Source organism: Notamacropus eugenii, chromosome 1 (assembly GCF_028372415.1).
Source record: "Notamacropus eugenii isolate mMacEug1 chromosome 1, mMacEug1.pri_v2, whole genome shotgun sequence".
Lineage (NCBI taxonomy): Eukaryota > Metazoa > Chordata > Mammalia > Diprotodontia > Macropodidae > Notamacropus > Notamacropus eugenii.
Genome location: NC_092872.1, coordinates 596,918,871 through 596,944,416, shown reverse-complemented (window position 1 = coordinate 596,944,416; position 25,546 = coordinate 596,918,871). Strand labels below are relative to the sequence as shown.

Below are 25,546 nucleotides of genomic sequence, written 5' to 3'. Positions count from 1 at the left end.
CATTGATAGATACAAAGTGAAATCTTCATTTATAGACATGTATGTACTGACTTGTGCATGTGTGCATGAGACTGCTTTTCCTTCATGAGGAAAGGAAATGGCCATCTGCTGGTCACTTTACCTCCTTTTTCCCTTCCCCCTTAAAAACAAAAAGTTGCTTCAGTATGATATAGTTAGTGATACAGTTAGTATGATATACTATGATATAAAAGTCTGGGAGGGGACATCTCATGGGAAGATTTCTACGACTTGTTCTACAAATCTTTGCTGCTCAGGGTCTTAGGAATAAGAAATCCTAAGGACCATCTTTTGAAAATGAAATGCCTTTGGGAGAATGGTCATACTATAAGCCATTAATAGCTAACATTTAATTGTCAGTTAATACCTTAGTTAACTCCCTGGTGACAGTAAGAAGACATAAACTAGGTACCCGAAGGTCTTTTCCCTTCAACTCAGAGGAAGGATTGTGGGAAAAAGTAGGACAACAAAGGCATGATTTGTTTATTTAACAAATTTGTCTAAGGCAGACTCTGGCCATACTATTCAAAATCATCTCAATATTCCACCATTGGTATATGTGTAAATTCATCAGTGGTGTCAAACTTGAATAGAAGTGGAGGCAACTAAATCACATGTAAGGATCCCTGTGGGTCACATACTGACTTAGTTTTAAAATCTAATATTATCTATGTTTAATTATATTTTTATTTATTTTGTTACATAATTTTCAATTATATTGTAATTTGGTTTGGGCTGCACTCAGGAGTGCTGTGAGTTGTGTTTGATACCTCTAGTTTAGAGGATAAAGGCAAGAGTGATCAGTGGCAACTCTGATAGACTTGGCTCTACTCAGCAATGCAATGACCTAAGACAATTCCAAAAAGACTCATGATGGAAAATATTATCCATATCCAGAGAAAGAATGATGGGGTCTGAATGTATATTGACGCATATTATTTTCATTTTTTTTTGTTTTTCTTGGTTTTTGTCTTTTGTTCTGATTCTTCTTTCATAATACGACTCATGTGGAAATGTGTTTAATACAACTGTACATGTATAACTTATATCAGACTGCTTGCTATCTTGGGGAGGGGGAAGGAGAGGGAAGAAGAAAAAAGTTTGGAACTCAAAATCTTATAAAAGTGAATGTTGAAAACTTTCTTCGTATGTAATTGGAAAAAATAGTATTAAAATTTTTAAAAGAGCCGTCACTTATATAGTAAGATGATTAGTTGCTTTTAGCAACCCTACTTAACTTTTTTTTGTATTTAAATTGATTCATTTAAGTTTTCAACATTCATTTCCACAAAATTTTGGGTCCCAAATTTTCTCCCCATTTCTCCTCTCCTCCCACCCCAAAACGCTGAGCATTCCAATTACCCCTATCACCGATCTGTCCTCCCTTCTAACATCCCTCCCTTCCCTTATCCCCATCTTCTCTTTTGTCCTGTAGGGCAAGATAAATTTCTATACCCCATTACTTGTATTTCTTATTTCCTAGTTGCAAGAACAATACTTAACAGTTGTTCCTAAAACTTTGAATTCCAACTTCTCTTCATCACTCCCTCCTCACCCATTCCCTTTGGGAAGGCAAGCAATTCAATGTAGGCCATATCTGTGTAGTTTTGCAAATGACTTCCATAAGTCATGTTGTGTAAGACTAACTATATTCCCCTCCATCCTATTCTGCCCCCCATTGCTTCTATTCTCTCTTTTGATCCTATCCCTCCCCAAGAGTGTTGACTTCTAATTGTTCCCTCCTCCCACTGCCCTCCCTTCCATTATCTCCCCCACCCTGCTTATACCCTTCTCCCTCACTTTCCCGTATTGTAAGATAGGTTTCCATACCAAAATGAGTGTGCATTTTATTCCTTCCTTTAGTGGAATGTGATGAGAGTAAACTTCCTGTTTTTCTCTCACCTCCCCTCTTTTTCCCTCCACTGAAAAGTCTTTTACTTCCATCTTTTATGAGAGATAATTTGCCCCATTCCATTTCTCCCTTTCTCCTCCCTTTCTTCTCTCACCACTTAATTTCATTATTTGAAGATATGATCCCATCCTATTCAATTCACCCTGTGCTCTCTGTCTCTCTGTCTCTGTGTGTGTGGGAGTGAATGTGTGTGTATGTATGTGTAGTCCCACCAACTACCCAGATACTGAAAAAAGTTTCAAGAGTTACAAATATTGTCTTTCCATGCAGGAATGTAAATAATTCAACTTTAGTAAGTCCCTTATGACTTCTGTTTGCTGTTTACCTTTTCATGCTTCTCTTGATTCTTGTGTTTGAAAGTCAAATTTTCTTTTCAGCTCTGGTCTTTTCATCAAGAATGCTTGAAAGTCCTCTATTTCACTGAAAGACCAATTTTTCCCCCTGAAGTATTATACTCAGTTTTGCTGGGTAGGTGATTCTTGGTTTTAGTCCTAGTTCCTTTGACTTCTGGAATATCATATTCCACACTCTTCTGTCCCTTAATGTAGAAGCTGCTAGATCTTGTGTTATCCTGACTGTATTTCCACAATATTTGAATTGTTTCTTTCTAACTGCCTGCAATATTTTCTCCTTGACCTGGGAACTCTGGAATTTGGCCACAATGTTCCCAGAAGTATCTCTTTTTGGATCTCTTTCAGGAGGGGAATGGTGGATTCTTTCAATATTTATTTTGCCCTCTGGTTCTAGAATCTCAGGGCAGTTTTCCTTGATAATTTCATGAAAGATGATGTCTAGGCTCTTTTTTTGATCATGGCTTTCAGTTAGTCCCATAATTTTTAAATTGTCTCTCCTGGATCTATTTTCCAGGTCAGTTGTTTTTCCAGTGAGATATTTCACATTACCTTCCATTTTGTCATTCTTTTGGTTTTGTTTTGTGATTCCTTGGTTTCTCACAAAGTCATTAGCTTCCATCTGTTCCATTCTAATTTTGAAAGAACTATTTTCTTCAGTGACCTTTTGAACCTCCTTTTCCATTTGGCTAATTCTGCTTTTGAAAGCATTCTTCTCCTCATTGGCTTTTTGAACCTCTTTTGCCAATTGAGTTAGCCTATTTTTCAAGGTGTTATTTTCTTCAGCATTTTTTTGGGGGTCTCCTTTATCAAGGTGTTGAGCTGCTTTTCATGCTTTTCTTGCATCTCTCTCATTTCTCTTCCCAGTTTTTCCTTTGCCTCTCTTACTTGATTTTCAAAATCCTTTTTGAGCTCTTCCAAAGCCTGAGTCCATTGGATATTTATTTTGGAGGTTTGGGATACAGAAGCCTTGACTTTTATGTCTTTCCCTGATGGTGAGCATTGTTCTTCCTCATCTGAAAGGATGAGAGAAGATATCTGTTCACCAAGAAAGTAACATTCTATAGTCTTATTTTTCTTCCCTTTTTTGGGCATTTTCCCAACCAGTTACTTGACTTTTGGGTCCTTTGTCAAGAGTAGGGTATACTCTGGGGATCTTTAAGATCTCAGTTCCTCCAAGGTGGTACAATCAAGTGAGTACTGGTCTGGGCGCAGAAAGGGATTTTTGTGCCCAGAATCTTAGCAGTTACCTCTCCACAGCCATCTGGCCTCCAGTTCCTCCAAGTCAGCACCGGGGGCTGATTTTCAGATAAGCTGGATGGGAAAGGCTGCCATTCAATGTGAGACAAAGACCAGCTCCCCCAGGGTCTCCACACAGGGCTGAGGGAAGAATCAGCTCCTCAGTGCCCCCATGGTTTTTATGCTCCAACAATGGATGTGGGTGCTGTGCCTGCTGATATGGTCTCTGCAGTGGCTGACTCCTGCTGGAGCTATGGGAAGGCCCTTCTCCCTTCCCAGCCAACTGAAAAAACCTCATGGGTGACCTTTGGAGCCTGTGGATTGAGGGATCTGCAAACTCGCTGCTGCTGCTGCTGAGACTGGGATTCTACCCCCAAGGGCTGTTCGGGAGCCGTGTGGCCAAAGCTGGGTTGGGCTCTGCTCCACATCCCATGCAACAGACGTTTCCTGTGGGCCTTTCAGGTCACCCTGGGCTGGAAATCTCCTCCACTCTGTTGTTCTCCACTTCTGCTGCTCCAGAATTTGTTGAGAGTCCCTCTCTACAGGTATTTTATGGGCTGTGTGGGGAGATCCTCCATATCTGTGTCTTTCTACTCCGCCATCTTGGCTCTGGCCCCCCATTTAACTTTTCAGTCCCTAAAGAAATGTATTCTGTACCAGATAATTATACGTAAGTCCTCAGGAGATGGGGACAAAACTCACTTCCCCAGCCCAATGGTAAAAATCTTATTAAGTTGTATTGGAAAATTTAGACTGGAGAACCTTGTGCAATTCCTCTGCACCCCCTAGCCAGACAGACAGATACACACACACGCATGACCTCCATTTGCTTGGCTAGGGCAGTAAGTAGAAGAAGATATATAGACTTGTGCTTAGGAGCTGGTCCTAGAGTTCAGGGACTCAGCTTCATGTACTAATTCTATGCAGGTAAATTAAGAAAATAAGGAAAATAGACATGAAAAACTGGTGGAGCTGAAAACATGTGAGCACAGGCAGCTGCATCAAGCCTGACCTAAAGGGGACTGGAAAGTCAGCTGAGTACAGCCTTGTCTTCTCCAAGGTTACTTAAGGCAGGCAAATCTGTGGTGGGCATTGATTTGGCCCAGTCAAATGAACAAAAAGAAAAGAGTAAGGAGGAACTGCGCAAACTGAAAATGTGCCAGGACTGGTGTCTACATTGGACCTAACAGAGACAGATCCTATCCTGTCCCCACAGAGGTTACTCAGGGCAGGAGATCATGATGACAACTCTCATTTTCCCAATGTTAGGAAGGTGAAGTAGCCTTGTAGGCCAAACTTGAGGGTAGGCTAACTATTCAAGAGGGAAGGCCCAAGGAGTGAATGACGGTGGAATATAAGAAAAAGGCTGAAACACCAAAGATATCAAGAGAAAAGCATCTCAATAGAAGCCCAACACATAAGCAGATAAACCAACAAAGAAAATTCTGAGAAGAATGAGTAAAACTACACATAAGTAAAAACAAGAGATTTGTGTTAGTCCTGGTAGTGTCATGAAGGACTACAAAGAAGGGAGTTGGGATGTTGGAACTGATTAAAAAAAATGTTCTAAGTAGCCATTGTTGGGTCTAAGGAACAGGGTAGCATTGTCAAAATTATAAGAAGACATCTTAGTCGTGATATTAAGGACTAGAGGAAGATACTTGGGTCTTTCCAAGAATTAATTCATGCATTTACTATGTATTAGACACTGAGAGTAAACAGAACTAAGGTATAGGGGCTACAAAGGAAGGAGAAACTTTAGGCTATGCTGAAGGAAAAAGTGGCAAATTTAGCAATAAAGTAGATAAGTGAAGAGGATATCAGTGAGGGCTCAAAAAGTACTTAGACTTCCTTCTTTAAAAGTCAGTGATATGGTGATATCAATAAATAAGAAGTAAAAATCTTATGAATGGGGGTATTGGAAGAGGAAAGATGCTTTTGTTTTACATAAAATTTCTCAGTTTTACATAACTGATGATGGGATATCTAATTTGAGTTATCCTGAATCCACAACTAGACAGATGGATCACTATGCCATGAAGTGTCCTGGTAGGTAGGAGAAGAGCAAAAGAAAACAAATAAGATCAAACTCGTAAGAGAATAATTCTCAAAGGAGTTGTTATAAACATGAGTAGAGAGACAAAGTAGAGAAGTACTACATTTAAAAAATGTTAGCAAAAATGCACTGAGGAGTAAGTGGCATAGCAGAAAGCACACTGAGTCTGTAATAACGGATCTGAATTGGATACTTTCTAGTTGTAGAACCTGAAGTTACTTCATATCCCTAAGCTTCAGTTTCCTCATCTGTTACGCAGGAATAATATTTTTATTACTTACTCTGTAAGTACTGAAAACACTTAGTTTGTGTCATCAAGAACTCTGAAAAATATCAAGGAAAGTTCAGGTGTAATACTGTTTATTGCTTTTAAAATGAAGTTCCCAGTGCCTTGGGCTTTCAGTAGAGCAGTGGCAGAAGCCATGAATAAGAGAGCTGGCTGTATGGGAATTCTTATAGTGGGATATACCGGGAAGCCTCCAAGAAGCTAAAGGAGATGGGGAGGAGAAAATATGGGGCAGTAGATGAACAACAAAATTAATCAAGTTAACAAGTTCTTATTGAGAGCTTACCATATATTGAGAATAATAATCTCTAGAGATACTGAGTAGGTTTTAAGGGAGGTGCCAATGATTTCAGTCACCGAGCTCTTTTATCTATAAAAATCTGCTGCTGACACAAAATAGAAAGGATACAAGTTTTAATAGTGATAGGTTATGCTAAACCATCTATACCTTAATGCAATCTATTAGTCTTCTGAGCAATGGCTACACAAGGTGATCTCTTCAAAGAAGGCAAAATCATTTGAATGAGATCTAATGTGTTTGCTAAAGAAGAATCAATCTCATTACCCTAATTGAACACCTTCTATGGAATACAAATTGATGGCAAAATATAATTAAATTTATACTTTTGGGGGATAGAATCCATTCTACTGATACAAGAACATCTGGTAAAGAATTGAATTTCTGATCACTATTGGGTTTGTCAATATAGTTTCACAGATACTATGAAACATCCAAATAAACTTGTAATAGAATTTTGGTGCAATGAAAAGGAAATAGTACAAGGAAGATGGTAACTCCAGTTCTAGTACCTGTTCCAATTTAATAATTGCATAATTTAATAACAATACAAAAGAGACAAATTAAGCAAGTACCATATCTTAGAAAACAAGGCAGAAATGGTTACTAAGGAAGTAGTATTTGATGAGTATACAAAACCATCACTACTTGAAGCAAGGTCTAGCAGTAGTTCTGGCTGCTATACAGTTTTAAGGTTTGCAAAGCGCCTTCTTCACAACAACCTTTGTGGATAATGAAAGTATTGTTATTATTCCATTTTAGACATGAGGAAACTGAGGCTCAGAGAGGTTGGCTAATCTATCCATACAACAAGGTCATATGACTTTTATTTCATCCTAGGATCATCATGGTATTATGTTCCTACCTACTAGTAGGCAAAGTACATAACCTCTATGATTATCTCACTTTGAAATAAGGATTAATCGTGCCACAACTGCCCACTAAAGGCAGGGTGATCAGGGAAGGCAGAATGGACCTTTTGGTTTTCTGAGGTCTCTTGCAGCCCTATGAATTTTACATACACTACAAGAAGGAACATTGTTATTCTGTAGGATGAAAAAGAATTGATGCCCATCTTGTCTGTAACGAATGAGCCAGGGAAGGGAAATATTCTGAAGCTGAGGAAGAGGTGTTATAAATACCTCCTTCCAATTTCTTTTCTTAGCTCTTAGATTTTTCATATGTACATAAATATGTATGTATGTATATGAATGCATAAACATATTCATGTGTTTGGTAAATAGGGAGTTACAGCAAATATTGATTGCAAATTTCATGAGATCAGAGACTGCGTATCTCACAGAAGCTAGAATAGTGCTTTGCATATATAATATCTATTCTGGGGCTAGCCTTCCAACTTGCACTCACAAGATGCCAAATACCCCAAGTTCAGGGCTCTCTGTGGGACTGCACTCCTAAAACTATGCTTCAAAAGCCCTACATTTACATTTGATAGTCAACCAGTTGACATAACGAACTTGAAGCAAAGTCATTATATGAAATAGCATAGTATAAGGAACAGCAATAAATATTCTACCTACAAACCTGCAGTGTGCTTTCTCACAAATACACCCAGTGTCAGTGGGAAGAGTGATTACACACAGAGAACACTAGCAGAGAAGGCACACACTTGACCAAGGTGACTCCCACCTCCCACACTGCAGGGCTCTTCTTGTAGCATCCTCATGCTGTTCTTCCTGGGTACAGAATATCTTCTGGACATGTCACTGTCCTAGACCTGCTCCTCCTCTCAGCTCAATTGTCCTACAAACCTAGAGTCTTTGGGCCTGTTTTTTTTTTTTTGTTTCTAAGCTCCACCTAGGTGATAAGAGGAATCTCCTTCCGTATACTATACCTCTGAAAGATGCACAAGAGAAAAGCTAAAGAGTGATTTCCTTTTAAGAGTCAGGCTCTTCCTCCAGGCTTTCCTCATGACTGTCATGAATGACTCCCTTAACAGGGGATTCTATAGGGCTGACTAGCTTGCCTTTTAGAGGCCATCACGGGGGTGTCTGATTCTTCAGCCATTTTATTTCTTCAAAATAATGCAGTAACTTTTTCAAACTTCCCCAAGGAACAGTAAAATGAAAGCACTTCTTTCCATAACCTTTGCAATCTGTAAAAAGGCCACTCAGGGAGTGAGCTACTCAAGTACCTTTTATAATGTTAAAAAAATAAGGCTTCAAAATCTGTAAGGGGCTCACCTTTTACAAGATATAATTGCAACTATTTAAGTCTGAATGAGAAAAAAAATTTAACACCTCATTGTCTCTATTACTCGCTCCACTCTTTTTGTAATTTCATCAAATGGGTTGTGGGAACTCAAGAGATCAGGGATCTCTTGATCAATAAACCTCTCCCCCAATCCCAGTATACTCCTATACGTATAGTAAGTATTCAATAAATATTTGCTAAATGTTGAATGAATGGAGGGATTTTATTTGTTGTTGTTCAAAGTTGATCATTCCAGAATTGAACCTGTGCCCTTCATCTGATTAGATTGAGTGTCAAATAATTGAGTTAGTGAGCAGAGTTAAGGGAATAGGTTTCTTGCTGAGAAGAAATCCATCTTGTGGGTTGGTAATTTTACTAAGGGGGGGACATCTTGGTGAGGAATGAAGTATGTTGTAGTGGTGGGGATCAGTTCACATTAGGAAGTTTTAATTTTCTTCTTGAAGTTGTCAAAGTGGTGTTTGATAAGAAACAATAAAGTTTAAAATGTGCAACATGGTATGATGGAGTACAAATCCAGACTCTGCCATTTAAACCCTATGTGGCTTTGGCTAAGTTGCTGAAGCTCTCTGCACTTCAGTTTCCTCATCTGTAAAATTAAGGGGTTGGACAAGATAACCTCTAAGGTCTTTTCTAGCTCTATATCTATGACTCTTTCAGCTGGTTACCGAGGACTCTAGCACTTCTCCTAGTAGAATTATTTCCCCCTCAGCTACTTTTCTGGACTTTATCATCTCCAGAAACCCATTCTACAGCATGAAACCAAGTGGGAAACTCTCACCTCCTCAGCAACTCCTGCCTCTGATTGGAAGGATGGGAAGAAGACATCTGGGAGCACCTTTTCTTCATCTTCCTCCATTTAAGGATGGCACTCAGGAGATTCTGCTCATTGTTTCCCACCCAACTGCCTTCTTGGACTTCATCATATCCAGAAACTCATTTTGCAAGATGAAATCAACTCAGAAATTCATACCTCCTTGGATCATTTCCCACCACAGCCATTGTAACACAGGTAACCTCAGTCCCCCCAACCTTCCCCTCTGGCTTTTCAGTTTCTTTTTATGTGTCATCTCCCCCATTAGACTGTGAGTTCCTTAGGGCAGGGACCGCCCTATGCCTTTTTTTTTTGGTATCTCTAGCACTTAGTACAACGCCTAGAACATAGCAGGAGCTAAATAAATGTTTATTGGCACTAACTCTGACTGAATTCTTTTCCATACCTAGAATGGTCTATAGCAGTGATTATTACTTCCTCCACTAAATTTCATTAATCTCCTTTTATTTGTCAAATGTGACTTCTCTCAATTCACTCTACACAGCCAACAAACAAAATCAAAAGAGAGCTACGATCAGGAATTTAGATGGAGAAGAGAAGATTGGGAAAGAAAGCCGATGAAGACATACAGGTATCCTGACATCCTTCAAGCATGTGCACAGGAAATGGGGAAAAACTTAAGTAAGCTCTTTTAACTATATTATCACATATCTGACTTTATAAAATGATTCTTAAGGTTGGATAATGTGCCTTGCTATGAGCAAAAGCAAGATGTAAAGCAATTTTATGAATCTAAAAATAAGTGCAACATAATGTTTGATGACATATAGATGACACTTATAGATGTCACTTAATAAAGGCTTATTTATTATTTTATTCATTTTGCCTATTATTGACTCTCTAGTCATTACCTAGAAAATACTTAAAAGGAATAAACAACATTTGTGGTAAGAGTTACAAAAAAAGGCAAAACAGAAGAAGATCCCAATGTGCTAAAAAATTTTAGAAAATAATTTCTAATCTTAAGTAACCAAAAAGATGAAGCAGTTTTAATTTTATAAAGTCTGAGCGCCCCCTGATGGCTAACCAGGCTCTTTACAAGATACACTATCCCTTTCTAAAGGGTGTCCTGTTTGTTATCAACCTTCTTAATGACCTTACTTAATTAAGAAGATAAGTGTGATTTTATGCATTACTTATATTTCAAAAGATAACATTTATGGTTTCACATAGAAAGCAGTTGCTATGGTAGAATTTACAATACTGATCTGTTAAGTCAAATAAAAAGATTAGCTTGTACGGATACATATGTATATATGGTTTTTAAATAGCCATAAGATACCTTTAAAATCAGGTATGTGGATTTACTGGTCCTCTGTAACGTTCACGTAACCCAGAAAAATGACAAAGTCAATCAAACAAAAAGAAATAAATCACTGACACTGAAACAGTGCAACGTTAGCTAGAATGCTAGTGACCTCCACTGGCTGATTCTGTTGCTACAAGGCTATAAAATGCCACACACAGCCTCCTGCTTGCTCTTCCAGGCAGATTCAGTTGTGACTTATGATACCTTTTCCCCAGGCAATTATGTTACATTAGCACAGTCTTTTCTTTTGGAAAAAATGTTATCTTTATCCAACCATTAAACTTAAGTTACATGTCAGACTGTTAAAATATATTCTCAGTTGAGTAAATTAATCCAGGAGAGTAAAAATAGTTTTCTGGTGAAGGTAAAACAAGACAATGTTTGTTAGAGAAGAGGAAGCTCCGGCATGCACCTCTGAACAAAAGGGAACAAGTGGTCTTTACTCAGAGAGCAGCTTCCTATTAAGACTCACTCCTTCGTACATTATGCCTTTCATCCCCACTCAACCACAAAATGATTTTGCTGTAGGAAATACAATAGTAGAAAAAGATTTACATTGAAAGAATCTTTAATAATAAACTGTTGCAGATCTGCCTACTTCCCCATGATTTATAATACAATAAACATCGGATTCTATTAAGTCTCATGCACTGAAGACATTGCACTGAAAAACTGACTATGAAAGAACTCAATTCTTCCCGTCTCCACTTCCATAATAATGAAATGAGCATGTATAAATGTGCTAAGAGTATCTCTTTGCATCTTTTATAGCTTGTGTGTATTAATCTGTAAAGCTTATTAAGAAAGTCATTGCTATGCAAAGCAGCACCCAATCTCTTTCTCTTGGTTTTCAACAGAGTGCAGTGTTTAGCCAATAGGACTGGTCCTCTGCCCCTCATTCCGCATTCATAACATGCAACATTTGCACAATGTATCTCTCAAAGGCTGCTGAATAGAAAGCCTTAATACTCATGTAAACAACTGCAAACCAATTACTTAATGAATCAGGCCCACACATAATGAGGTGCCAGACAAAGAGCTATAAATGCATTTTTGCGCCCAAGCCTCTGCTTTAAAGTAAAATCCCTCAGCTGTAGTTTGGGCTTAACTGGCACATCATAATTATTGTCTCTAGGACATCAGAGGAAGCCATTTTTTATTTAGGTCCAGCAGGGTCTTTTTTGAGGTCACTCATCAGCTCACTGACAAAATAGAGCAAAGAAGAATTTTTAAAAGTACTACAGCAGTCCTGCACTGTTATGCTTATTCTCAAGTACTGGATTTCGAGACCACTTGTAAAAGCAATAAAGCACAAGAAGTGACTGCAATAAGTGGAATCCTTAAATGTAAGCCTCGAAGAAATATCAGTGTGTCCCAATCACAAATAAGCAACAACCTGAGCTCTCTGGTATAATATTGTATGTTTCTTTTCTTTAAAAACAAAAACAAGAATCCAAACATTGAATTAACAGATCTTCTCAGTATAGAATTAATGTCAAGTATTCAGAATCAACTATTCTTAACTAACCATGTTTCTATTTAAGCATTATATTATTTGTCATTTGTTTAGAAAAACTACCACGCAATAACAATAAAGAGCATATTCTCCTCAAATGAAAGAAAAGACAACAAAACCTGATTTTAGTTGTGTGAGATGCAGGTTATCAGCAACATAGGACATAAAACTAAAATTGCACAAAACTGGCTTCCAAAATTCAACTTCTTTGGAAGCATATTGAAAATTTGCTGAAATACATGTACAAAGACCAAGTTTAAGAATTAATTTGCCCAGTGTATGTAGATTCAATGAAAAAACTTAAAATAATCTTTATAAAGGAAGAATTGCATGATTACTCCAATGGTAAAACTGGCAAAGTATTTGCAGAATTTATTGTCTCTTAATATTTTCTCTGAAAGTTCCAAGCTTTTAATTTATAATATTATAAGAAAAACTGTCCTTTCTGAAACTACCTATCAGAATAGTATAAGGCTTATTTGTGCAGAAAAAATACATTTACTTATAATATGAATAAAAATTTAAAAAGTATTCAGAACATTAATCTGAATATTAAAACATGTCGTTTTTACAAAGAAAAGAACTTAATTAAAAATGAACCTGTTTTTCCTTATCCTTATTTAGAAAAAAACTTGAATATTTTCATAGAAATTAAAATAAAACTTTTAACTTGAAAAAAGGAGATATAAGAATATGATTTTTAAAAAAAATGCAGACTATTTGAATCGAACAGCATTAAAAATTTATGTTTAAAAATAACTTTACAAGTTAATTGAAACACAAAATATTACAATATTGTAAGGGATATTTAGCCCAACAAGACATTATAGTACACCACAGATTTTACTCTAATTTCTCCTTAAGTATTTAAGCTAAAGCAAAGGAGTATTTTGGCTTTTTACATGTTCATCTATTGATTCCTCAACAGCAACCTGATTATTACTGCTTGATTGGTATTTCATACTAATGAAAAATCAGGGGAACAACAAAGTACGAACTGGAAGTGTTTTGGTTAGCATATGTAAAAAAAGACAAATTGTGTCCTTTAGGAAAACTAGGTAATTAATTAAATGTATTCAATTTAAAAGCAAAAGGCAGATAAAAGTATAGTCTAGCACTAAAGACTTAAAAAAAAGTAATACAAAAATGAGTATGAAGCTATGACGAGTTTGTATCTCAGAAGCCTCTAGAAGAAGAAATGCACCTCTTTATTTTTTCAAGACTTTATGTTCTATATCTGCCCTTTTCCTGACAACTTCCATTGTCTGGTCTCTAAGTAGCCCTACTGCGAGCAGCTGTACACGCTAATTTGTGGTTCACTGAGATGTCAATTGAGTCTTAAAATGAGAAAACAACAGCTGCAAAACAATACCTGGCTTTGGTGCAAATATTTTCAAAGGTGTACTAAAGTTTAAGCTGCTATTTTTACATAAACAAAAACACAAAACTTAACCCTTCATCAAGTTTCAAAACAATATATAGTCAGTTTAATTCATTTTCTAGTGATATTTCTTATCTTGTTAAAGCTTTTCAAAAAATGTAATGCTTTTCATGACTTTACCTTGACAAAGGACTTCCTTCACTAGATGAAAAACTAGCTTCGGAACCGATTTCATTACTTGTCTTTGTCTTGAAAGTACTGCCGCCAATATTCAAGCCTGTGATAAGCAAAAATGCTAAATGTAAATGTTTAGTTGATCCTCAACAATGAAATGAGATGAATAAAAAAGAAGATACAATAACTTTGGGAACACTGTCAGGAGAAGAAGAGATTATTCAGGCACAAAAATAAGGAACCTTCATACACTGGATAAAGCACATGGTAGAATATCTATAGGTAGTGATACTTAGACAAAGCAACAAGAAGAATAAAACAGTCATAAATGTTCTAGCGTGAGTGACGATAAATGACTAGAGAAGCCTTATGAATGCTTTATATCAATGCATAATAAATAAGTTTTATGATACATGGCCAGGGATCATTTACCACAATAAATGATATTGAGTCAGACTTGAAAAATGACAGACTTTCTTGGACTGAACTACCTATGTCACTCACCCTCAAACCTCAGTGCTAAATCTATCTTTCTAACTGAGAATAGCAAAATGCAATTCCCACTGAAACCTACCAAGGACACTCCTTAACCAGTCTGAAAGGTCACTGCTGGGCAATATAAAAGTCAGTCTTTTCCCAGGAGTCTGGTGAACTGTCACCATGGTGCTCCTACCCCGTGGACGGAATCCTTGACTCTTGCATCTTTATGATCCTCTTTCCTGTATATTTTTGTGACAAGTTTTGCTCCTAACAGCTAATTGCTGACAATACAGACCAGAGAGAGGTCTCTTTGAGAAAAGAATCTGTTCAATTTTGAATGTGCATAGTCTACAAGCTTAGTTCATTTTAACCTCAAAAGTAAAACAGTTCTAATGAAAATTTATATCTGTCAAACACACTACCAATATCAAAGTTTAATGAGCCAGGGATTACTGAGAGGGGACACTTGAGGCATAAGGTGTTAGTCACATAACTAGTCCAAGGGCAAAGAAAAGAAAATCAGACACACAGCTAAGGCTAAAAACCTAACTAGTTAGATTTCTTGACTATATATAGCAATCTACACAAAAACACATGTTTTTTCTTTTTCCCCCTACAAATATTTATTCTTTCCCTTTAGCTCACTGGTTTACTTGAGGAAAATTTGATGAAAAAAGCTTATATGTGACAACAATTGAAAAAGATGAATGGAAGATATAGAGATCGTAACTCCATTAACACACACTAAATCTGAAGCACTTTCAGAATCTTAACGTAAGGAAATGTTGTAAATGATGCAGTGTGCTCAGACAGATAAAGTAACTTAGCCAGTCTGGAGACTAAGTATTATTTTACATGTCCCATGAATCCAACTCACTATGTGGCCATGGACAAGGAACTTAATATACTTTAGGCTAGTCAACTGCCACTGCTCTGTCATATAATAGTATCAAAATATTTAAGGCATGGCTCAAATAGTATGACAAGTCTAGATAATAATTTACATCTTATACCTGGGCAATTTTGTACACAAAATAAACTTTGTTTTTTAAATTAAGTTTTTTTCCAATTATCAATAATTTATTCCCCTTCCCTCCCATTAGAAATAAGACAAAATTCTCATAACAAATAAGCATAGTCAAGCAAAACAAATTTTCATATTGCTTATGTCCAAAAATGTGTCTCATTTTGCGTATTTATTAATTATTTCTTTGTCAGGAGGTAGGTAACACACTTTATCAACAGTTCTCTGGAATCATTTGCACGGATCATTTATTATTTCAAAATTATTTCTTTTTTACTATTTTAATGTTATTAAACTGTTCTCCTAGTTCCACTCATTTCATTCTACATCAATTCATTAATGTATCCCCCAGGTTCCAAAGTAAAGTTTATACAAAGATGACTAAGAGATCTAATTCTGTTACTGAATAGCTTTGCAATCTTTGGGAAAGTTGCTTTATATTCTCATGCCTCTATTTCCCTACCTGTAAAATGAAGGTCTCATAAGATCAGGGACTTTGACCTTTTTTGTGTTATGGAACCCTATGGGATTCTGGTGCTATGGACAACAACTGTCCAGGTATGTTACACAAGTATCTGTGGACAGGAAGACTGTGATTACCTCCAGTGGTAGGTCTAATATGTACAGTAATTATGAAGGAGTGATGAATATACACGATATTCAGTCAATGAACAATCACATATTAAGCACTAAACTGTGCTTAACATATTAAGCAAGGAGCTGTGCTGAGGATACAAAGAAGCAAAAACAGTCCCTGTGTTCAAGTAGTTAAAGAAGTAAAAGGGAGGTAGTTTTAGAGGGAAGGCAAGAACTGTAAGTTGATAGGAAAATATCTGTGATTTTTATTGATAAGAAATCACAGGGATGGCACTGTGCTGTTGTTTGCTGGCAACATTCATAAAGGAAGGAAATGCTACATTTTGGTTAGAGTTTAGTAAAAGCATGGGTGTAATTTTTTTCTCCATTTAATTTTACAGATTCCTCTGAAAATCTATCCATGGACCTTCTTGGAGTCTGCAAACACCAAGCTAAGAACTCTTGGATTAGATAATTGCTAAGGTCCTTTCTAGCTCTAAAAATCTTTTATAATTTCATATCATGATTATGTGACCCTTTACGTACTGCCTTTGTGCCTTGGGACTTGGAATTTCAGTATCTGGAATTTATTTTTTCCTCATTCTTTTCAAGTTTTCTTCAAGACTAAGGTCAAGTCACTTTCTCCAGGATATGTTCCCTGATCCTGAAGATTGCTGCTGTTCATCTTACCAAAACTACCTTGTATTCATTTTCAGTATATTTTCTATGTTCTTGTATATGTAGATATTGTTCCCTCTGTTAGAAAGCAAATTTCTTGAAGGCAACAACTGGTTTATTTTTGTCTTTGAAATCCTGCAGTAATGAAATGCTTGTTGATTGGTTAAACAAGTAATTAATTTCTAATGAACAAATACTACTATAGTCTGCCAGGATTGAAAGAATTAATGCATTTCCTTATAACTTACCTGCCAACTGCAATTCTGACACAGCTGTTACTTTTTCCTTTTGGTATCTTTCATCAGTTTGGTTTTTATTATCCTGTAATGTGGACTGCTTTAATAATTGATATGCTTTTGTTTCTGCAAATGAAAAACATATGAAAACACTGAAACCTTTCTTGTCCACATAGATGTATTCTTTTAGTTTGGCTAAGGAATTTCCTTTTTACAGAGTAAATTTAAGAAGGCTTTTAATTCCTTTTTTTTTTTTAACTTGGCTGAATTTAAGAATGTAATCAGAATTCTAGCCTTTAATGCTAGACAGGAAGAAATATGAAAAAAGCAGAAAGGGAGACACCATACCTTTGGTTAAACCTTTGAATGATGCTTGTAAAATGCATGTATTTTTTAATGTATCAATTTTGAGTAATACTAGGGGTAAAAAAACCCTGATTAAACTGAGTAGACTTGAATATTATATACCTTGAAAAGCTGTGGGCACAGTTGAGAAGCCCAATGTTCATAAGTTTCTCTCAATAGTTCTGGAGATAGGGCCACAATCACACTGGCATTTCCTTTTCTACACCAGTCCTCTCAGTAGGAGCAAGAAGGTCAGAATTGAGAGTGACATTCTCACAAGTTTCAAAGTTACTTCTTTATGAAATATTTTTAGTTACCTTATATCTGTGTTGGGGAAGGAACCAGATTTTTGCCTTTCTTTGTATTCCCAGTGCTTGGCACAGTGCCTGGTATATGGTAAACACCAAATAAACACTTGTTGACTGACTGGAGATCCATGAGTCAAGCTACACAATATTGGTAAATATGATTTGGGTGGGTCTGAGTAGTTGTTGTTGAGTTGTCTGACTTCATGACCCCATCTGGAATTTTCTTGGCAAAGATACTGGAGTATATTGCCATTTCCTTCTCCAGGTCATTTTACAGATGAGGAAACTGAGGCAAATAGGGTTAAGTGACTTGCCCAGGGTCACACACAACTAGTAAATATTGGAGGCCAAATCTGAACTCTGGTATTCCTGATTTCAGGCCTGGTACTATCAAGTGTACCCCCTAGCTACCCTGGGGTCTGGTTAGAAGCAACAATAATAGCTAATAGAATAATAGTTAAGGCAACTAGGTGGTGAAATGGATAGTCTGGGGCCTGAAGTCAGAAAGATCTACGTTCAAATTACATCTCAGACAACTTATTAGCTGTGCAGTCATGGCCAAATGACTTAATCTCTGTTTGTACTGGTATCCTCAGCTCTAGAATGGGTATAACAGAACCCATTTTGAGGATCACCTGGCAGAATAAGGTACCAGACACTGAAGTCCTTGCTCCAGATGAGCTGCCAAATACTCAAACTATGCTTCAGAGAGCACAGCTCTGATGGGCTGGTCACGTTGTTCAAATGCAAAATGTATGCTTGCCAAAAAGCTTATTTTATGGGAAACTTGCATGGGACAGGAGATCACATGGTGGCCAGAAGAAACGATACAAGAACACTCTCAAGGTCTCTCTCAAGAACTTGGATTTGACTGTGCAACATGGGAGACACTGACACAGGACCGCTCAGCATGGTGTGCCCACATAAGAAAAGGTGCTGTGCTCTTTGAGCAAAGCAGAATTAGACAGCAAAAAGGAAATGCAGGATGCACAAATTTGGGATATCCACCCCAAATATTCAAGTGGACTATCTGCGCCCAACCTGTGGTAGAGCATTCTGAACTCGTATTGATCTAATCAGCCATAGTCGGACACACTGAAATGTCACTTTACAATGGTGATGTCATTTTGGTCCTCTTTGAAGACGAAGGACAATAACCAACCAATAACAGAACCTACCTCTGAGGGTTCTTGTGAGGATCAAATAAAATAATATTTGTAAAGCATTGAGCATAGTGCTTGGCACATGGATAGGTGCTGTATAAATGTTTATTCCCTTCCCTTCCCCTAATATATAGCCATATATGCTTATATAGCATTTTAAGACTTGCATTAGTGCCTTGTTTAATTTGATCCATGCAATAACATTGTTAGATATTGCTAAGTGTCTGAAGTGGGATTTGAAATCACATTTTCCTGATTCCAAGTTCAGCACTCTTGCTACTGTACCACCAAGCTGACAAGAATATGTCATGGATAGAAAGAGTAGATAGTATGTCAAGGGGAGATTTCTATACAGGCTAAGTGACAGTTGTGGGACTAGAAGGTAAAGAAGGAACACAAGTTCTGATGTTCAAGAATATCCGAAACACAGTTGTTTTGTTTTGGTGTTTTGTTTTATGGAAGAGTGAAAAGCCCAAGTGTCCACACGAGGAGAACAAGATAACAAGATTGGTTCTCTCTGTGGTTTGCTACATTGAACTTTTTTTAGAGGCAGCCATGGGGTGCCTCAATGCACAGAGTGCTGGGCTGAGAGTCAAGAAGACCTGTCAATAAGGCCTCAGATATTTAGGAGCTGTGTGACTCTGGGCAAATGATTTAACCTCTATTTGCATCAATTTCCTCACTTGTAAAATGAGGATAATAACAGCACCTACCTCCCAGGCTTGTGAGGATCAAATGGGATAATATCTGTAAAAAGTGCTTAGCAGGGAGCCTGGCACGTGATAGGTACTATGTTTCCTCTTCCTTTTTATCCCTCCTAAGACTGCCTTTTTGTTTGTTTGTTTGCAAAACAGAGACAAAAGTTAAGTTGTCTTACAAGGTTTCTGGCAAGAGCAATTAAAAAATTTATGCAAAGGACATAAGTAAGCAATGTGCTGACCTTACTAAAAATAAACATTTATTGGAAAGACACAAGTATAAAACTGAAGACACCAAATATAAAATGGAGATGAAAAATTTAAATTTTCACAGGCAGAATTTAAGAATATACTTTCTCTTCTTTTATACTAAAAGACACTAATATCAAAACAATGAGATGCTATGAAATGCTATACTATTTGATTATAATTAAAATGAAAAACTGGATGACGTATTTTAAAATTTTATGTTACAAATAGCTCACATAAATATAAGACCAGTGATTCTTGACTCCAAATGGGATACAGGTTTAGGTATTCCACAATTATTTCAAAGGATACTGTGAAATTCTTCACAAGAACCTCTTTAAAAATAAAATCATTTTCACTATGCTTTAATATTATATACTATACACTACTTTTAAGAAAGAAGACATGCATAGGATCATAAATTAAGAGCTAAAAAGGATTTCAGGATCATGGAGTCTAATCTCATTTTACATAAAAAGACCTGGGGCCTAGAGAACGGAAATGATTTGCATGAAAGGAAATGTAAAGAATAGAGATTTGAATTCAAGTCCACATTCTCTGACCAAAATTCTAGCACTCTTCCAGTGAAAAAGTACTGTCCCTATTTTCCTATCCTTTTTACTTCCTCCCTCTCCGCATACCATCATACCATCTCATCCCTTTCCTCCATCCCTTTCCTTTATATCCTATAACCACACTCTTAATTCTCTTCCTCCATATTCATGAACTATCAATTTCTTCCATATTTTTCCACATCTCCCCTTCCCAACTCCCCACCATCTCTACCACTTCATTCTTTCGGGGTCAGCACGTCATCAAGATAGTGCACAAAAGATTAAAAAGTATGGCACTACTTTTAATTTGTTGCTTACAAAAATAAAAAAAAATAAAGACATAAAATAAAAAGAAGAGAATAAAAAAAAACCTTGCTATGCATCAAGTGAATACAAAAAAGCAGGAATTGTTATCTATCAAAGCAAAAACATTCAAAAAATAAAAAATGGATAAACAAGGAATCTATATCATGTTGAAAGGAACCATAGACAACAAACCAATATCAGTAATAAACATATACTACAAATAAATGCTGTAATATTATCAATTTTGGATAAGTCTAATAGAAAGATAAACAAAAGGGAAAACATGGAACTGAACAAATTTCTGGATAAACTCAAATTAAAAGACTTTTGGTATCTTCTAAATGGGAAAGCAAAAGGATATACATATTTCTTTGTACTACGTATAACTTTTACAAAAATTGACCATATACTAGGATATAGAGATACTGTAAAAAACAAAACAAAACAAAACAGTCACTACATCTTTTGTAGACCATAATGCAGTAAAAACAGGAATTGGTTCAGAGTCCACAAACAAAAAATACAGACTCAAATGGAGACTTACTGAAATTTCATTTCAGTCAAAGACTAAGTCACAAAAACAATAACTGTAGTTGAAAATGATAATGAAAAACAAACTACCAAAACTTCTGAGATATAGTTAGAGCAGTCCTCAGGGGAAAAAAATCTTATCTTGACAATCACACATTAACAAAATAGAAAAGAAGATTAATGAGTTGAAAAGCATTAAAAAATTAGAAACTGAACAATGAAACAAACCAAAAATAAGTACAAAAGAGGAGATATTAAAAATTAAAAGGGAAATAAACTGGAAACAAAAAAAAAACCCATAGAAAAGATAAATACAACTAAAAGCTAATTCTTTGAAAAATCTAGTAAAGTTGATAAACCCTGAAGTGATCTAAAGAAAGCAAAAAAACGAATGAATAAAATAATAAATGAGCAAGGTGAAATAACATCAAAGCCAAAAGAAATAAACAAAATAATCAAAACATATTATGCATAATTAATGCTACCAAAGCTGAGAACATAAAAGAAATAGAGGAATACCTTCAAAAATATAAAACACCCAAACTATGAGAAGACCAAGTAGAGATCTTAAGTAACCCTTTCTCAGAATCTAGCTTCAAAAGAACTATCAAAGAAAAAGAAAAAAATATAACAACCCTGGACCTGATGGATACACAGAATTCCATCAAATGTTTGATAAAGTTAATATACACACAAAATATCCTACAAAAATTTAGAATAAACCCAACCAGAATCCTTTTATGAGACAAATATAGTTCTAATATCTTAACCAGGAAAGATAAAACACAGAAAGAAAACTATTGGTCAATATAATTAACAAGTAATGACTAAAAAAAATTAAACAAATCCTATCATACAAGTTATAGCAATTTATCCAAGAAACCATTCGTTATGACCAAGTGGGATTTATATTAGGGATGCAAGGATGGTTCAACATTAGGAAAACAATACAACTAATCAAATTAAAAGCTAAACATCTAAAACCACATGATTATCTCACTACACGCAGAAAAAGCCTTTAAAAAGTACAAAACTCTTTTATTTTAAAAACCCTACAAAGTACAGGCATAAAGGGATGTTTTAAAAAATATAACATAAAAATATCTACCTAAAACCCAAAGCAAGATATACTAGAACCTTTCCCAATAAATGTAAGAGAGAAACAAGGATGCCTACTTTCCCCCCTACTATTTGATATGGTTCTGGAAATTCTAGCAATAGTAATAATATCAAAAAAAAGAATTTAAAAATTAAAAAATAGAGACAGGTAGAGAGGAGATGAAACTATCCCTCTTTACTGATAACAGGATGCTTTACTTGGAAAACCCCAGGAAATTAGCAAAGGTACTAAATGAGACAATTCAGGTTACAAAATAAATCCTCAACAATCAACAGCATTGAACCACAGTTCAATGTTTATTTTCTATGGTTCCTTTCAGTATGATATAGTTTCCTTGTTTATCCATTTTTAAGTTTTTGAATGTTTTTGCTTTGATAAGATAGAAATTCCTGCTTTTTTGTGTTCACCTGATGCATAGCAAGTTTTTCCCATCCTCTTATTTTTATATTTATATTAATTAAAACTGAAAATCCAAATAAACTGTGATATAGAATAGAATATAGAATAGAATCGATATTATATAATATGAATATAATAGAACATTACTATGCTATAAGAAGTGAAATGTGTGATGAATATGGGGAAGCATGGAAAAATCTATATGAACTGATGCAGAGTGAAGTAAGTAGTAAAAAAAAGACACATAGTAACTACAACAATGTACATAGAATAATGACATCAAAAATAAAAAATAAATGTAACAAAATTTCAATTGGGACTCAAATGGATATGAGAAGATACCCCAAGATACTCCCTTTATCCAGGTGAGAAGTCCACAGGTGTTACACATTACACCTATTTTTGGACTTTTTCAACATATCAATTAATTGTGATAATTATATGCTATCAAAATTGAGAACATGAAAGAGAGGAATATATTAAAAAATATAAAATACCCAAACTATCAGAAGACCAAATAGAAATTTTAACCCAATCTCAGAATAGGAAACATCTAGCTGTAAAGCAACTACCAAGAAAACAAAAGAAAACAAAACCCTGAACCTGATGGATTCAGAGGAGAATTCTATCAAACATTTGGAGAATAGTTAGTACAAATTATCATCACAATTTAACTTAAAACTTAGGCTTTTTCCCTGTCTAAAAAAATGCTGTTTGTCATATGGAATGGTTTTCAGGATGGAGGGGAGAGAAGGATACATGGGATATTATGGTGATGGAAGAAACAGAAAATATCAATAAACACAGGGGTTTTTTTGTACTTAATAGATTTTATTTTTTCTAATTACTTGTAGAGATAATTTTCAACATTCATTTTTCTAAGATTTTGAGTTCCAAATTTTTTTCCCTCCCTTTCCTTCCCTGAGATAAGAATCAATCTGATAAAGGTTACACTTGTACAATCATATTAAACATATTTTCACATTACTCATGTTGAAAAAGAAGAATCAGGACAAAAGGGAAAAACCATGAGAAAGAAAAATTAAAAAGTGAAAATAATATGCTTTTATCTGCATTCAGACTCACAGTTTTTTTTATGGACGTGGATAGCAATTTCCATCATGTGCCTTTTGGAATTGTCTTGGATCACTGCATTGCTAAGAAGAGCTAAGTCTATCATAGTTGATCATCACACCATGTTGTTTTTACTGTGTATAATGTTCTGCTGGTTCTGCTCACTTCACTCAGTATCAGTTCATGTAAGTCTTTCCAGGCTTTTCTGAAATCTGCCTTCTCATCATTTCTTACAGAACAATATTATTCCATTATATTTATATACCACAACTTGTTCGGCCATTCCCCAATTGATGGGCATTCCCTCAATTTCCAATTCTTTGCCACCACAAAAAGAACTGCTATAAATATTTTTGTACATGTGGCTCCTTTTTCCTTTTTACATTCTCTTTGGGATGCAGACCTAGTAATGGTATTCTTAGATCAAAGGGAATGCACAGTTTTGGTTGCCCTTTGGGCAGAGCTCTAAATTGCTCTCCAGAATGGTTAGATCAGTTCACAACTCCACCAACAACACATTAGTGTTACAATAAAAATGTATTTTAAAAAAAAAAGAAAGAAAAGCTTTCACTTAGGTATGGCCATATGAGGTCATAGAACACTTCAAATTAAATTTAGCTCAAATAATTCCACATTTTTAGAATAGAGCTATATAAAGAGAATTAGAGCTAGTAAAAATTGTGAAATAATTCTGCCCTTAGCATTTCTTGAATCTGTAAGCATTATTTAAATTCACATAGAAATGGTTTTCAAGTTTCATCCTAGGACTCTCCTAAGAAGATTCCCTCTCAAACACTGTTGGGGGTGTAAGCTCAATTTTCATGTGGACAGTCTCCGGCAGGTAAAGGTGAGGACTTCTAAACCTCAGAGTTCTCATGAGGCCCCCCAGGGAACAGCTGGGAATTGCGTGAAACATGGGCTATCTCGTGCATTTCTGCCTCTTCTCAGTGGGAAACTTGCTGGGGAGAGCATCCCACCCTTGAGATTGGTCCGTGGACTGAGCACACCTGTTGTTGACTAGCTAAGGGCTGAGAGCACGCACGGTATTCACGTGCAAACTACGCGGCGGGAGAGCTTAAGTAGGGTCAGGAAAGCCTGAAGGCGCTCTTTGTGCTGAGGGGCCCTTGGAGGGAAGAGGGTCCCCCCCTCTCCCACTCCTCTTGCTGTACGATCCTTGCCCCCTTGGGAGGAGGAGGATTCCTCTCTCCTGAGGAAGAATTCACCCTGCACATGTAACTAAGACCCTGAATAAAGCCTAACCCTTGTTTGACTCTGGAAAGTCTCTTCTCTCAATACATTTATCCAGCTGATCCCCGAAGACCTGGACGACAGGTAAGAAAGGCTTGGGTAGCCCTTTGGCCTCTAGGCTGAACAAAACACCTAGAAAAACTCTCCAGCATGTCAACCCTGAGAAAGACCATGCTACAAATAAAAAGTTTAAGGCAACTCAGCTCTACATGGTCAAGGGAAGGAAGACTGTGATGGAGTGAAAGGTTTGATTCTACATTATCCTAAATTAGGAAATAATAAACAAATGAAAGTAAGGAATAAGACTAGACACTAAAATTCCTTTTAGCAACCTTCTAGGACTCCATATCCTTAAAAACTAAAGGATACAGAACCAAATGACATTATGATCAGATGTCTTGTTTTATGTTTTAGTACACATGATCCTGACCCAAATAGCTTTAACTTATTATGATCACTTCTAATTCTCAGAAAATTATCAATCTTTAAGATAATGAGGTTATTTCTACAGAATAGTAGAATAATTAGTTCAAGTAAAAATACCTCCAAAATATGTAGAGCATGTTTTGACTTAGACCTTGTGTTTAGTCAAGTATGTGTCAAGATTTAGTTTTAATAACAAAACAGAAAAACCCAAAAACTTGGTAGAGAAAAATGTTGCAATAGAAAATTAGGCAAAACTGTCCTAACTCAGGCAACACATATCAATCTAGGAGGAAAGTCTTATTATTACATAATGAAATGAATACACTACTTTCATATCTACTTAATAAGTAAGCTTCTTCTCCTTAATCTAAATTTTTTTTCCAGGATGGTGAGGGGTTACTGAGAATAGTTTTGTATATATATTCTTCTCAATGTAAAGATAGACATTCAAAACACATGTTGGATGAAGAGAGCTGAGAAAGAGGATATCAAGAAGAGGAGCCAGAAAAGTCACAATTTCTCATT

General features: G+C 36.0%; 1 protein-coding gene across 12 annotated transcripts in view; it reads right to left on the bottom strand.

The window, feature by feature from the left end:
- The window catches only part of KIZ (kizuna centrosomal protein), a 247,314-nt gene that overhangs the window by 8,608 nt on the left and 213,160 nt on the right, over positions 1-25,546 (bottom strand). For all 12 annotated transcript variants that reach the window (XM_072634586.1, XM_072634588.1, XM_072634594.1 and 9 more), the window contains 2 exons: positions 16,613-16,726; positions 13,613-13,709 (listed from right to left, as the gene is read on the bottom strand). In XM_072634586.1, coding sequence (XP_072490687.1) covers positions 13,613-13,709; positions 16,613-16,726 — 211 coding nt within the window. The remainder of the gene's footprint in view (positions 1-13,612; positions 13,710-16,612; positions 16,727-25,546) is intronic.